At 34.3% G+C, this 16655-nt stretch overlaps 1 protein-coding gene across 4 annotated transcripts in view; it reads left to right on the forward strand.

Annotated features, from left to right (window-relative positions):
• Zw (glucose-6-phosphate 1-dehydrogenase Zw) overlaps positions 1-15562 on the forward strand; it is a 168240-nt gene extending 152678 nt beyond the window's left edge. For 3 of the 4 annotated variants that reach the window (XM_071582647.1, XM_071582650.1, XM_071582651.1), the window contains 9 exons: positions 4343-4464; positions 4877-5023; positions 9067-9284; positions 9389-9550; positions 9749-9968; positions 11590-11806; positions 13001-13206; positions 13740-13900; positions 15022-15561. In XM_071582647.1, the coding sequence (XP_071438748.1) occupies positions 4343-4464; positions 4877-5023; positions 9067-9284; positions 9389-9550; positions 9749-9968; positions 11590-11806; positions 13001-13206; positions 13740-13900; positions 15022-15118 (1550 nt within the window). In that variant the 3' untranslated portion in view covers positions 15119-15561. Of the gene's footprint in view, positions 1-4342; positions 4465-4876; positions 5024-9066; positions 9285-9388; positions 9551-9748; positions 9969-11589; positions 11807-13000; positions 13207-13739; positions 13901-15021 lie in introns of all 4 variants that reach the window. The other variant, XM_071582649.1, reaches the window with a different exon arrangement.
• The last annotated feature ends 1093 nt before the right edge of the window (positions 15563-16655 follow it).

A 16655-nucleotide genomic window follows, 5' to 3' on the forward strand; every position in this document is an offset into this window, starting at 1 on the left:
CTCTGCTGTGAGGCATAGAATGAGAATGTATCCGTTAATTGAGTTGAGCGTTTTAATCTCGTTTTAAGATTACATGTTTGAAGTAAAGCCGAACATGAGCCGCATCAGAGTGTAATTGAATAACTAACCAAAAGCAAAATTACTTAGAGCTACGAAGCACACGATACTATAGCGAATGACAGGAATGAAGCTTTGCTCCCCTGTGGGAAATAATTTGCGAATTTTTGTTGATTTTCGTAGCTGTGGAAATTGATTTCCAGGATATCGTGACTTTTTTGTTTGGATTTAAAAATAAGTAATTGACTCGTTTCTTTTACGAAAGAAATAACTTGTATGCACTGAAGGGAATGTTTCAAAAATTTATATCAGAAATACATGATGCTAGTAAGTTTCTAATTTTTCTCTTCTTCACCCTTGTAGTACCTTTTTCTCTTTCACTTCATGATACATATTTATGTATGCACTCAGTAAACATCGGGTATAAGGCTTTATGACTTTTCCCTTTTAAGATTCTGAAGCTATTTATGTTTTGAAAAAATATTACTAGCATAATTTCAGCGACCAAGAAATATGAGCCGTGGCAAATCGTAGTTAACTGTCAAATTTGGAGGAGAATATTCGAAACATTGTCTTTGCGAGTTATTGGTAATGGTGGTTATATCCAGGCCCAACCCCGCGCAATGACTGAACATGTATTAAAATCTGAATAATCCGAAGTCTGTTTCCTTAATGGATATTCGGCGGAGAAAAGATTGGTCCTCTCTGAGTTCCATTCCTTTCGTAGACCTTCCACTCCATATATTCCTATAACCCGACCTAGGGTTTCTCTCCTACATGGCCTCGTAACTATGAGAGGGCAACATCAAGTGAAGAATATTTTGGGAAACACAAAAAAATAACAAAATGTAACGTATTGATTAGTCTAAACGTTTATATAAGTGCCAGTCGTTTTCGATCTTCTCACCCAGGTGTATATTTCGCCTAAACCGATGGTTTATATACTGACTGATGACTGTGACTGTTTAATTAACCGATCTGATTACGCGAAGTTTTTTGTGATTAACCGCGTATCAAGTGGATCGAGTTCGCGGAAGAATAGCGAGAGGTCGAGGGTGGTCCGATGGGTTTGCAGGAAGATGGGTTTCCGGACCCCAATATACGTACGTCTGGTCTTGTCTTCCTTTTTCAGCGTCGCTCTTCGGCTGCCCGTAAATACGGCCTCTTTCGCGGGTCAAACTGGCGGAAGACCTGAGTCGTCAACCGTTGCTTTTGCTCGTGGCGCTCACCCACCTCCGTTTTGATTCATGCATATTCGAAGGGCACCAGGGTCACGTGCAAACCATGGCCGCATTGCGAATAATTCCATGTCATACAAGTGAAGATTTCTTGTCGAATTTTTTTCTTTGTTGGAGCGAAAGGGCGCGAAAGAGCGGCTATGAATATTGAAAGGCAATGGGTTGCTCTCAAGGTACAAGGATTATCCATTGGCCTCCCGCGGCCCGATGGGTGATGGTTCGGATTTCACAAATTTGAGTGACGTATCGGAGCAAAATAAATTATTTTCGGGTTTGCAGGTGGATGAGTCGAGCGGATTCTCGTCCCGCAGTAGTGATTCCTACCGCAATCCGTCTCGTTGAACTTTTTTTGATTTGTTACGCTCGCCGCACAATTTGAAGCGTTCCCGCATGCATATTCATCACTCTGCGGCCGACATAAAAATGCATTAAGTGCAGTAGTGGTGGAGGCGACGAAAGGCAACGGAATCGAGGGCTTTCCGAGCTCACTGGCATGTCCTCTGGTGCAGATGTTCGCGTGCTCACTGGGTCCTGGCATCGGCATTCACGCTGCGGTACTACGGTGCAAGGGTACTAACACGGAATTTATGTTATCATTGCCAATGATACTTACATATTGACAGATACCTAGTTTAAAATTCAGTAGCTAGGTAATGGTGAGCTAATATTTGGATATATTGTTACTTTTACATAGGTAACTCTAATCACTTAGGTGTATGGCAGTCATAGTCTCATCTTCTTAGTCTACTGAGCAGGGTGCTGGTGAACTGATTTCTAGGGTACAATTTCAAATCCTGTTTTGATATACAGGGTCGCACCCAAAAGTGGTAGGACTGATTTTTTTACAAGAATTTTATTGACGATATACTTACATCGACTTAATAATCTTCAAAGTATGCTCCTTGAGCTGCTACACACTTAGTATAACGTTGCTCCCATTCCCCGTACGCCCGCTGGAAATTTTCTTTGGGGATGCCGTTGATGACCCTCGTCGAAGCCTCTTGAACGGCCTTTATCGAGTTAAAACGTCGTCCCTTGAGCTGTCTTTTCATCAGGGGGAAGAAGAAGAAAGCTGGTGGTGCCAGATCGGGAGAATAGGGCGGGCGCGGCAACGTTGCAACGCCGTATTTGGCCAGGAGCTGTCTGACGACGAGCGCACCATGACAGAATTTTCGGCACCATCTTGGCGCACACGTTGCGCATGGCCAAATCCTGTGAAATAATGCGTTGCACGTTGGATGCAGACAGACACAACTGGTCTGCAATTTCTTCACTGGTTAAGCGTCGGTTTGTGTTCAGCAGTGCCCTCACTCTGTCCACATTCGTGTCGGTTCTTGCCGTCGACGGCCGTCCGGAGCGATGGTCGTCTTCAACGAGCTCCCTACCCTCTTTAAACAACTTGTGCCACTCAAATACTGTGGAACGGCTTAAGGCAGTGTCCCCATAAGCCTGCTTGATCATATCGAGGGTCTCAGTTGCCGTCTTCCCGAGTTTCGCACAAAACTTCACGGAATAACGTTGCTCTAAATTCAGATTCATTTTGTTTTTCGACGCGGACAAAAAACTTGCTTCACTAAAAACGGTAACGGTAACTTAATAACTTTTCAGTCCACTCCCATCCACTGTATAATGATATTATCTATGAAAATTTGATCTTGCCTGTGAGCCATGTAAGGAGAGGCAATAAAAATTTTGAACAGCAGTTTTAATTTGTTTAATCTGATTGCAGAGTATATAGCGGTCTCCATCAAGAAAATGTGTACCTAAAGTTATGCTCCTAGCCTAACTAACCTAGTACCTACTGGATGACAATCATGTTGGTTATATTTGGAGACTTGAGTTGGAGGGCGTGTTGCCTGACTGATAACAAAAGAACAGTGTAGAATTGAGTGGAATGGGAAACTTGTGTTTGTGAAGATTATATAACCAGGCTAAATGCTTATGGTGGAACCGTATAATTACTTGCTCAATTCATTCATTTTGTCGATGTAAATGTGGAAACCCCATTTATTTGCACTCCTAATAATATGTACAATTTAAATGTGTGTGTGCATCAGAGACTGTCATCGCTGCAGGTGCTCAAATCATTTAATTACTAAGCTTTTTGGTTATACGAAAGCTTTTCATAGTGGCTATCTATTTAAGACACTCTTTGTGGGAACCGAAACTAAAACATGATGCCCTGTTGACGTGGTAATATTGCTGACAGATGTTGACTTCAAAAATGCTTGTAAGGAAATATATGCTCAAATATTACTGATTAGGCTCGGTAACCAGTATTCCATAAAGGCTATTTCCTTCAAACTTGAATTAGGAAACTACATTCTATATTGAGTTTTCAGTCTTGAGTCATTAAATGGTTTATTAAAGTTTTGTAGGATAAATAATGATTACAGGTAATTCTGGCATTTTAATGGGGTAAAACTGAATCATTATGATAAAAAGTATGGTAGGTCTTTCTTTTTATGTGACAGGTGTACTTGAATGCCATAAAATAGAAGATGAATTATATTAAAAATATGATTTTTACTTCATAAATGTCTTATAACATGAATCAACTGCAATATGAGGAGATTCTACTTTTGGCCTAGTGGCAGTTATTTATGTTTGTTGGGTAGTTGTGATTAGTTATGATTTTTTTACCCCCAAGTAGTACTTTATATGAATGTAGTGCAGTCAGGAAGTGGCTATTGAATATTTCTTAGAATCTTTTTAGGAGATACTTTTGATACAATGTAGCACTGCAGTTTTTCTTGCAAAATTATGAATTGAGAATTATGTAGATTGGCTAGGAATGAATATGTATGTATGCATATTGTTTCATTCCATGGATTGTATTACCCAAATTGTTTGAAGCACACCTAAAGTTTTGAATGTGCAACACTGGTTTATTACCAATTACCTTGCTTTGGGTTTACATTCAGGTTGTTAAGGATATTTTAAAATGAAGTATGTAAAAGAAATATGTCTTTTGAATATTGGTTTGATAAAAGTACACTTGCCTGGTAAACACAACTAAAGGCTTTGTCTCTTTTCTTTCATTTTAGAAGCATCATCACCTGAGGAGTGCCTCTTGCTGTTACGCAAGTCATTGAGGTCTCCCACAATGGACACTGGGTCAAAGTTTGAAGGCAGCGTTCCTCACATTTTTGTGACCTTAGGAGCATCTGTGAGTAAGATAAATGGAGATTAGGTCAAGATAAACGAAATGTATTCTCTCCAGAATAGAAGTTTATGGGAGATCTCTTAAAATATCATGAAATACATATTTTGCATTGCTATTGTTTGTGATAAAACCACTCATGATCTATTTGTCGATGACTATGGTGGTGTTAGTAGTCATCTGCCAATATTTGGGGAAATATAATTTCATTTTTACTGCATATTTTTAAGAATTGATTTGAAATAATATTTTTTGTCTGTATTTATTTTGATCAATGCTTTCGATTGCTTTTCTTCAATATATTTCATTTATCATATCAACTTCACTTATTTTCAAGTGAAAATAGAGCAAGGAAATACTAAAAAATTTCATAATTTTATCAAAACAATTAGTTAATTAGATTTTTATTGTTTCACAGGGAGACCTTGCCCGGAAAAAGATCTATCCAACGCTATGGTGGCTGTACAGAGACAATCTGTTGCCGAGCATGACTGTGTTTTATGGCTATGCCAGGACAAAGTGCACTGTCAGTGAACTCAAAGAAAAATGTCACCAGTATATGAAGGTATCTATGTCATTTATTTTTTTAAATATTGTAGGTGCCCAGTTTCTAAATAATAAAGTTATAATTTTTGATTCAAGTTAATAATCATTTCTTTCAAAATTAAAATTTTGTTCATGGGGTTATTTTTATTCCCATTGAAATAATAGAGTAAACTTTCATTTTTTATTATTTTTGTTTTATAGAGAAAAACCTTGATTAAGATTTTGCCCTGATCAATATGATTTATGTATGTCATTTATAGGTGTTGTGTGAGTATTTGGAATTAGTAGTAGCTGAAGTGGTTGCAGCAGTGGTGAATAAAGTATTACTGTGTGATGTCTTCATATGGTGCTGTGTGTTAAACTTTACTTACTGCATGTAGAGAGTGGATTTTGATTTGATGCAATTGCAAAGCATATGAAGTAGTTTTCACTTTCTTAATCCTAATTTCATAGATATTGTCAAATAAATTTACCTTTCGTATATGAATGATGTGGTCCTCAAAAAGCACAGGCATATTACATGCCCTGTAATATAGTTTTGGGGTCTTTAAATCTTTTGCTTCCTAATGTGTGATGTATCTTAAGAAAGTTATGTAAATTCTAGTAGTGATAGATATAATATCTTAATCAATATGAATTAATTTTAGACATTTTCATCATGAAAATTATTAATTTAATCATGGATTTAATTAACTGTGGATTAAAACTTTGAATTAGTTAGTATGCATATAGTGTTCTCATTAAAATTATTTTAGGTACCTAGCAATTTTAGTCAAGGTTAACTAATACTATCTGGGCTTCTGGTGTAAATTCTGTCCTCTTTATCTTGAATTTATGGTAATTGGCTCTTCTATATAACCTCTGAAGCATAACCCATAGCATTTACTTGACAGAGGTTGATGTTTATCGTGGATTATCATTATAGTTTAATGCTTTCCTAAGAACATATTAAAGAATGCTACATCAGTAATTATCTGTATACAAAGTACTGCATTTAGCATTCTATGATAGAATCACAAGAGGAAGAATTATGCAACCATTGTCATCGCTACTTTTTGTAAATGATAATATCATGTAACTCTTTACTGATTAAAAAAAATTTCATATTGTTAATAATAAACTTTCATCATCTCATTTTTCAGCCTTAAGTTATCCTTTATTGGGGAGGGTGGAGCTCACTTTGAACTACCATAAATACTCATGTACTGGTCAACCTTTGAACACAAAATTTCATTGATAAAAATCAAGGTTGACCGATACATGAGAGAGGTATTTATAGTTAAAAATTAAAGAAGATGTTATTTAGATATGAGTTAAACTTCTACAAGGTTGCGTTCTGAAATGAATTGCCTTTACCACCATGTAAGAAATGCGCCACAGTAATGACTTTTCTTACCACAATAACTCTGTCGGCTATTGCTACCTGCTTGTTGCAGTTCAGCGGTAAAAGTAAAACATTGTAGAAGTACTGTTTGAGCAGTATTCGAGGCACTGGCTATGAATTTTGGAACACACTCAAAATCTCACTATCAATGTAAATGGTCAATGCATTTAAATAGTCAAAATGAATATAGATCATTTACAACATGATAACTACTGTGAAAAGTGTTCAATTAATTTCTTTTAGTCCTTATTACTTGGGAACATTCATTCAACCAAATCTCACAATTTATCATGAAAACTAATTCACTGACGTTAACATAGTAGCATTTGATAATTGCAAAATAAAACTGTGCTGACATTCATGAGTTAAGTAAAAAAATGAAATTTTTAGTAAAATGAGTCAACCTATTTGAGAGTATATATGTGAAGTCCTTGAGTCGATGAATTTCACAGATTGAGGGTAAAAGTCAAATTTCTTTCTACCATCTACCTTTTGATTTCCTATGATGTTTAAGTAAAGAGAAAAATACACTGCTGGGATTTAAGATGGGGTTGTCCAAAGACATCATCCAGGATTTTGAACCCTAGTTTCTCTGTTCTTGATGAATGCACTAACCACTGAGCTACTATGTCCTATGCACTTTGAAATGAATGAATCTGAATAATGATAATGATACAGTGGTATTTCCTATATTTGGACCTGTCATAATTTTCCTGTAATTCTGAGTAAATTCCTACTCTACTTGTACGCTACTCTAATTGTTATTCTCAAATTCAACTTCCCACCTTTTGCTAAATAGCATCAGTACAGTGTTGATTAAGGATTTTTATTACTGATGGTTTCATTTCTGGGCCAAATCAGAAGCTATATATTCTCTTTGCACTGAAGCAAATTGCTCACTGGCAGTTTTTGGGCATTGTATTTGAATATTTCATTGTTTTTGATATTATTATTGAAGCTAGATCTTGGATGGTGCATAACACCTGTTATTATGTATTATCAGTTATAGAGGCTTCCTTATGTTAGCCTTACATTATTTGCTTCTTAAGTTCCCTATATTTTATATCTGACTTCATCCTGTTCAGAAAGCCCCTTCTCCTTTTCCCCTATTAATTAATATATTCTACCTTCTATCACAACCTTCAGCAACCTACTACGTCTCAGTCTCTCCACCCATGCTTTCTTTCTTCAAGTTTCTAGCAGCCTCTTGACTTCCTCTCTCAATGACTATTTTCCTTGTTTGCAAGGTAATTCTAAAGAAATGTCCATAGCCTCCTCCAAGTCCTCAGCCTTTTTAGGACATTTCCTCTTCCCTAGCTTCGTTGGAAGCATTTCCCTGTGCATTTATGTTTCTAGAAGCTTCAATGGCCATCATCCTTGACCTTGTTTGTCTATTTTCTCTCCCACAGTCTTCAAATGTAATAACTGAGAGTTATTTTTGCCTTATATATCACTGCCATGAATCAAGTTTGCATGGTGCTGGGTCATCATCTTGGTTAAAGAATTTTGGCAATTTTTTTAGAACTTTACAATCTCACATGTCGCGGGTGGAGAACAAAATTTGAGATTAATAGAGGTTTAGCATTAACATTTATTTACAATTAGCTTCATCAGTGACTGATAATTTTGCAGTATTTATCCCCAAGTATTCTGCAGTTTAATAGAAGAAAAATTCAGTGTGTAGAGGATCAGGTACTCAATTAGGAGGGAAAGAAATAGCCACTGCCACCTAAGATATATTGATAGAATTTTCTTGCTGGCCAGAGAAAACCTAGAAATTTTATTCCACTTCAAATGAAATGATTTATGACTGATATGAATTTGTACTCCTTTATGGCTAAAAATATTGAGTAGTAATTCTAAATGTTACATTCAGAGCTGGAATTAACTCATCCATTTCCTCTTGAAAAAGCCAAACTTTCGTAGGTATACATATGCACACGTGTTCTCATGCTTGCATTAGGCTATTTCCACAATGAATATAATATTTTCCTAACATTTTCAAAACAAAACTTCATAACTACTACAAAACTATTAATGTAACTCAAGATTTGGGAATATCTTGCTCAAATATTAGATGCAGTATCTAGGTGGTGTATGTCAATTTAAGTTTTAGATATTTTCATCTTCCTGAGAATAAATATATTATTATAATCTCTGGTATTTTTAATTTTAGTGCCAGAAGTAAATATTCATGATATTCATTTTATTCTCTTTGAGTTTTATCCTTAATTCATTGAGAAATAGAACAGAATTTAAGTGGATTTATGGTAATGTGTACCATCATGGAGCTCTGATGGGAGTATCATGTCAAAAAATGACTTAAAAAATGTGAGCTTGATACTTTGAGGTGATGCAGTGGTAATTTGCTGCTTCATGAATTAGGAAAATATTGAAAACTAATAGGTTTGGGGCTAATGGCAGGTAAATGTTTAAAGCTCATTGAAGATTAATTAGCAGAGGTTTGGTGATGCAATCATGAAAGCAACTTAGAGAATGCCTGTAATTATAATAGTAATTCTTAATAAAAACTTATAATTTTAATTCAGTTTTTTTCACATTTTTAGTGATTTTCATAAGATCTATGCTGGTTTGGGTCATCAGAATGGTTGATTGGCTAAAATGGCAACCATACAAATAGTGAGAAAGATATTTTTTAAAGTTTTATTTTTGCATAGGTAAGACCTGATGAGGAAGAGAAATATGCAGAATTTTGGAAATTGAACCACTATATTGCTGGTGCTTATAACTCTCGCAGAGACTTTGAGCTTCTCAATCAGGAACTTCTAAAAGTGGAGAAAAATATGGGAGCTAATAGATTGTTTTATTTGGCATTGCCACCGTCAGTATTTGAAGAAGTGACTGTTGTCATTCGAGAAACGTGCATGGGAGAACAGTAAGTTGAAACCATAAGACTTTTGTTCTCTTTGTTTGCAATTGTTTGTTGATTCATTATAATTAAATTTATGTTTCTCATTGGATTTCTTTTCTCAACTGTAGTAGAGGCTGGAACAGGATCATAATTGAAAAGCCATTTGGAAGGGATGCTGACAGCTCAGCTAGGCTCTCAAATCATTTATCTAACCTTTTTAAAGAGGAGCAAATCTATCGAATTGATCATTATTTGGGAAAAGAAATGGTGCAGAATTTAATGACTTTGAGGTAAATACATCATGCTGTCACAGTAAATTGTTTTGAATATTGCAAAGGGGATATTTAATGTTATGCTACATTCAGTATGCATACTTGTATGCACTCCTTAGTTCAAAGATAATTTTAAGGGTGATGATTTTTAATAATGATTCATATCGTGATGACTCAACTAAGTAATCTTTTCTTTTCTTTTTTTTTTTTGGAAAGATTTGGGAACAGAATTTTCAGCCCTACATGGAATCGGGAGTGCATTGCATCTGTTTTGATATCATTTAAAGAGCCATTTGGAACTCAAGGACGTGGTGGCTACTTTGATCAGTTTGGAATCATCCGTGATGTTATGCAAAACCATCTCCTCCAGATATTATGCTTGGTGGCTATGGAGAAACCCCCTTCAATCCACCCTGATGATATTAGAAGTGAAAAGGTAAGGCCTGCACTGAGTGTTCTTGCATCCTATTACATAGTTTTAAGTAGCAGGGGATAATAAAAAAATGTTTAAATTCAAATATAAAATACCACTGATTACTTTTGATTTTTCAAAATTAAAAACGATTAAGACACCCCAGGTATTTCAAACTTGTATTTAAAAAAAGTGTATTGAAGTTTTAAAGCATATAATTGATTTGCGATTGAAATTTTATTGAAATTTTGAGGTACTAGGAAGAGAATAGCATGGATAATCCACAAAATGGAGAATATCTACAGGGATAATCAAGAATTTACTATAATTAATCTAATCAAGATGCAGCCATTCTAGTTAAAAAAAAATATCAGTGCTGAAACATTTTTTTTAAATTACACACTCTTTATTAATTTATATCGTATTAATCCAGAAACAGCATTTTGGCCTTTACATTGGGCTTTGAACAATGGTGAAAAAATAGAAACAATTACAAATACCCAAGACCTAGATGGAGAAAAACCCACTTAGGCGGAAATTGAACCTGCGATGTCAGGGTTGGCAGGCGAGGATGTTACCCCGCTGCCACTGGGGCCAACAAAGTTAGTTTAGTTAGTTTATTAAAAAAGAGGAAAAACAAACTATGATTTGTTAAGTCTTCAACACAGATTTTCAATAAAACTCCACTATCAAAATTGATTAGCATATTGTAACCTCTCATTATATGGCATTACTTAATCTCACTCAATGGCCCTGTCATCGATTCTCTTCTCCTTGTGGAAACTTATTTGCCAAATTTCTCTTTATGCCCCTGCTACTTTGACCATTTTGTTCCAAAACACTTCCAAGATAGGTTAGCTGTAAAATTTGTCGTCTCTTGCATAACTTTATGACATTTACACAACATATTGAAATGAAATAATTAACTTTGTAATTCCACACACTCTTCATTTAGAACATGACTTAGATTGTGACTTTGGATGTCATCATCAGGTGGTCCTCACAGAAGCCAACTTTGTATAAATACTTTCAGAGTGGGGGAGGGAGGGTTGGTCAGAGTGGAAGGGGAAGGGAGAGTGGAGTGGTAAAAAGGTTTAAATGGAGATGAGAGGGAAAGGGAAGTACAGCTTTTGGTGTCAATCATTGGCTCTTAACGAAGGTTTGTTTGAGAGGGGGATATCTTTTGTGGGGAGCACTGGACATGAAAGAGAGGTGGATCTAGGAGGGGGAGTGAGAGGGACACAAAATTTTTTTAGCAAGTTCATCCTCGCAACGGACGAATTTTAAAATTTCTAATTGCTTCAATACATTGAGTCTATGACCTTTACTTTCGAAATGGAGAATTACATTCTCAAAGTCACTTTTATGGGCACAGTCAATAAAGTGCTTTGCTAAGAGGGATATTATGTTCCTATTCTTTGCACATGTTTTGTGCTCCTTTCTTCTTTCTTTAAATTTCCATCATGTTTGCCCAATATATTTAGTGGAACACTCTGAGCACTTGAATTCATGCACTCCACTCCTCTTATCTTGGGGAACTTTGTCTTTGTGACCTCATAAGCTGCTTTAGAATGTTCTAATGCTTTGTTAGAAATGAAATGTGTATAAATGGAGCTTTCAATTCTCATATTATTTCTTTATGAAGGTAAAAGTATTGAAGTGCATTCCGGAACTTGAAATGGAAGATGTGGTTCTTGGACAATATGTTGGTGATGAAAAAGGAGAGGGAGAGGCAAATTTGGGATACCTGGAGGACCCCACTGTACCAAATGGTTCCACCACACCTACATATGCCCTTGCAGTACTCAAGATCAATAGTGAACGGTGGGATGGTGTGCCATTCATCTTACGTTGTGGGAAAGGTATTATACTTTGTTTCAACTACAATAACAAGTGATCTTGTTTTGTTATTGTCTTTTAATCTTTAGGATACATGTACATATTGAATTAAACCCTGAAGCTTTGGGAGAGGTCTTATAAAAAAAAATTTCATAATCTGTACACTAGTCAACACTGATGAAGTAAATCACCTAATAAGTATTTTACCGCTACTTCTCTCACAAAATTATACACATACCAGATCCCTGTATGCATCCATTTGTCTTTTGACCCTGTGCTTTTATGCTGTAGTCATCTCTTGTGCCAAACTCCACTCAACTAATTCTCCCTCTTCATTTATTTTTCCCTCTTTCCCCTGCTCTCATGACCTATTTCCACCTGAGCTATTTTGAGCCATACGTGAAGAAATAGATCATATATTGATTGGAATAAATTTACTTAACCCACAATTGCAATTTTATACTAATAGCCATCACCTTCAAAAACTGTTAAATTACATATTTTTTTACCCTATCCACATGCTTTTAAATTTCTGAATGCATTGAAACTTGGTCGTAAAATAAAAATTTTATCAATTGGAAAAGTGCTATGATCAGTTATTCATGACTAGATGATGTTATCTTTATATTATGACTGTTGATGAGCCATCTCTCATGTGAGACAGTTTGTATATTAGTCATGTAATTTCCTTGGAAACTTAGTTGTTACTCTTCATGCCTTCTTAAATGATTTCATTTTTATATAAAAGGTTTTTATGCTTGATATTGTGATAGTTTTTTTAATTTATGTCAACATTATTTTTTTTTCTTATTGATTTCTTCATTAGTTGTGCACATCACATAACATGATTAGATATATTTCCCAATCAATACTATTTCTTGCTTATGTCTCCTAAGTTAAGGTATTTTGAATAAGTAAGCATATTTGTATAGTATGTTGATATTGAGATGATGAAATAATTATGAGCATTGTTTTGTCTTTGTGCATAGGCATAAGATGTATTATTTACATTTTCCCAATCTGAATTTGTTTCCCGAAAAATTGGTATTTGCTAATTGAAGTTTTTGCATACACTTATTTTAAACATTATGCTAGTTGAATTAAGAATTTTCACCTGTTTCATTTTCTTTGAAAACTCAAATGAAAATTTTTTCTGACCTATTGCTGTAGAAATGACAGTGAATAACATGTGCATCTTTTATGGAATATTTTCACAGCACTGAATGAGAGGAAAGCTGAAGTTCGCATCCAATACAGGGATGTTCCTGGTGATATTTTTAGTGGTAAAACCAAGAGGAATGAATTGGTCATCAGAGTTCAGCCCGGAGAAGCAGTTTACGTAAAGATGATGACAAAAACACCTGGAATGAGCTTTGAGATGGAGGAAACTGAATTAGATCTTACTTATGGAAGTAGATACAGGGTGTGTATTTTCTCTATCATTTATTTGTATTTTTAAGTTTACCTGTGTGTTCTGTGCCTGTGGCATTTGACAATGGGCATCATTTAAAAGCAAAATCATTTTTCACCTACTTGAAACTTACAAAGTTGCCCTGTGAAATGTAAATTGAGTATTAAATATTTAATTACTCTTTTATGAATATTATGCTGTGCATATATGTACATGAGTTTTCTCTCGTTTTGCATAATTGCCTTCTAATGTGCTCCCCAGGCATTACTAGAATTGAATTTTGTTAATTAATTGTTGAAATCTATTTGTTGACTAATAAGTTATTTTCAATGAGTTTCCTGTGGATGAGGAGTTAAAAGAGATGTACAATTCTCTATATTATTTCAACATACAGAATTATATACAAATTTTGATCATATCATGGTCGCTACAATGATGTCTTCCAAATGAAATTAATATGAACATCATTTTAAAGGCATTGGTGTGTGGGGTACAGCCTGAGACTTAGTTATTCAGATTTATTCATTGAAAGTGTTCTCTTGCAGGATGTAAAAATGCCTGATGCTTATGAAAGGCTCTTACTGGATGTCTTTTGTGGATCCCAAATGCACTTTGTGAGGTCAGATGAGCTTTCTGAAGCATGGAGAATTTTCACCCCATTGCTTCATAAAATTGAAAAGGATAAACCCCAACCAATTTTGTACAAGTAAGTAAAATAAAAAGTACTTTAAAATATTGCAGTATTTTTGTGAGGCAACAGGTCCTAGTATTGTGATATAACGAAAAGTGCTTGCTGTTTGGTTGCATTGGAAGACATTCTGAACCATAGTTTTCATTCCAAAGTTTGGTATTGACGGGTGAGGATAGAGCTCATACTGCAATTAGTGTAATTCATGCATTTAGGGTGAGGTGCCCACTTTCCAGAAAATTCTGCTATCCAGAACGCCATGCAGCTCAGGTTTATCTGAGAGAATTAAATTCCACAACAAGCCTTGCCAGGACTAGCTTGAGCCCCTGCTCATGGCTACTCAAGTTTATTTGCTCACATGTGATGGTTAGAAGACATAATTGAATGTCAATATCATTAAAATGATGGTCACGTCATTCCTTTCCCCTCCAGCCCTTCATCCATTTCCTTCTTGTAGTTGATGATTGCTTTTGGCATTCTAAGAATGACTGGACTTAATAATGAGAAATTGTAAGTATATCCAAATGCTTTGATGCCATCTGCTCAACTCCATTCACAATAACCATCTACCAATTAAATTTTTCTTTGGTGACAGCAACATAAATCAATAGCTTCAATAGCAGCAATATAAATCACTCATGCTTTAATTGAGCAGAAGCAAGCATTTCGTGAAAACTTTATTCCTATAGTACATGTATTTATGCCTCGGATATAATCTCGATGGTATCTTGAAGTTTCACTGTGTGAGAAATGATATGTTGCATATATTATGAATAAATTATTTTTCCAAACTTTTCAATATATTGATACACCATGGAATGCCAGGGTCATGATTTAGTCAGCTCTCTGTTATATGGATAGACTTTTTCCATGGATTGGGTTCTGTTTTTTTGTATGTATATTAGTGGCAATAAAATATAATATATGCTATTTTGCTTATTCGAATTGTTGGTATAGAAAAAGTGTTGTCAATATCCAGTAGTCGGAATTATGCATAATTGAAATTATGGCTATTAAGTAATTTTTTGTTATTGAATCTACTGAGGGGATGTTATTTTTTAACGTGGTTGCAATTAGTGTATTGATGTATTGTTCACTCTTGATAATATATATATATATATATTTTTTTTTATCTTCAGGTATGGGTCACGTGGTCCAAAGGAAGGAGATGAAATGTGCTGGAAGAATAATTTCCTTTATTATGGCTCGTACAAATGGGTGGAGCCTAAAATGTGATCATTGCAATAAATTGGAAGTCGAGTGGATAAGGAAGGGCTGTGCAAAACTGCAATTCTCAAAAGACTCTTGGAATGATATGGAATGATTGCTATGTATTCAGGGATATTCCATATGGATAATTTTTGTAACCTCTAATCATTGCTTTAGACTCTTTTGTACATTTGGTTGATTTTTGTAAAATATGTCTCTGGGAATTAACATGCTGTGCCTATTGAAATTAGTTGTTTTCTGGGGTATAAATTGTGAAATGATAATGATATATCATATAAAGTGATATTTATGGAGTTAGGTTGTGACTGTTCATTGAGTGCTCATCTCCAGCATCAATGAGAATCTGGTTTTTGTTGTAATGGTGTTTAAAACCTCTGATATTTTTATTTGATTCATACACACAGAAATTCACATGCACACACACACTATAAATAAATATATATATATACATATACATACAAAAAAAATATATATATATATGTATATATATGTGTGTGTACACATACAAAATATATATGTATATGTATACATATACATATAATTGTATATGACTATGTATATGTATATATGAATATATATATATATTCATATATATATATATATATATATATATATATATATATATGACTATGTATATGTATATATGAATATATATATATATATATGTATATGAATATATATATATATATATATATATATATATATATATATATGTATATGACTATGTATATATGAATATATGTATATATGTATATGTATACATACAAAAAACATATATATGTATGTATGTATATATATATATATATATATATATATATATATATATATATATATATATATATATATATATATATATATATATATATATATATACACATATATATACACACACACACAAATACATACATACATACAAAACAATTTATTTTCGAAAATGTACCATTGTTTTCATATTCAATAGATCAATTATTTAAAATACTTTTAGGGTGTACCAACAAGTGCCTTTGGCAAAATTTTCCAGTCTGGCCTCTTGAATGTACCAATAATGCCAGTTCCTAATATAACTCAGTTTCATAGTTGTAATGATTTTCAGTCTTTTGCTATGCTATGAGAAAAGTGGTTTTTCTGGTGAATGTGTCATGTGCTGTCACTCGACAAGTTGCACAGTTTTGTGTTGGCAATAGTATTTCCAAGTATCCATAATTGTGATATAAATTTGCCTATAGCTAGAGAGGTGCCTTGTTTGCCTTATGATTATGCATTTAAAGGAAACAAACTTGTTTCTGGTATGGGTGTTGTTTGGTTATGCCTAATGTCTATCGGAAGATAACATTCATTTACGGGGCAGATTATATTCCATGTGAATTTTAATGCAAAATATCTCAAAACAAAATGGTAACTTTTGCCTATTGTACATTTACAGTCATCAATTTTGTTAATCATTGTGCAAATTTACTTAATTTACTTCATATTTATTTGACTGTTGTCCTCTGAAGTGTTAGTTGGCTTTGCCTTATTAAATGATGATTAAGGGTAATAGTTA

Source organism: Hetaerina americana, unplaced genomic scaffold, assembly GCF_022747635.1.
Source record: "Hetaerina americana unplaced genomic scaffold, ioHetAmer1.1.p SCAF_12, whole genome shotgun sequence".
Lineage (NCBI taxonomy): Eukaryota > Metazoa > Arthropoda > Insecta > Odonata > Calopterygidae > Hetaerina > Hetaerina americana.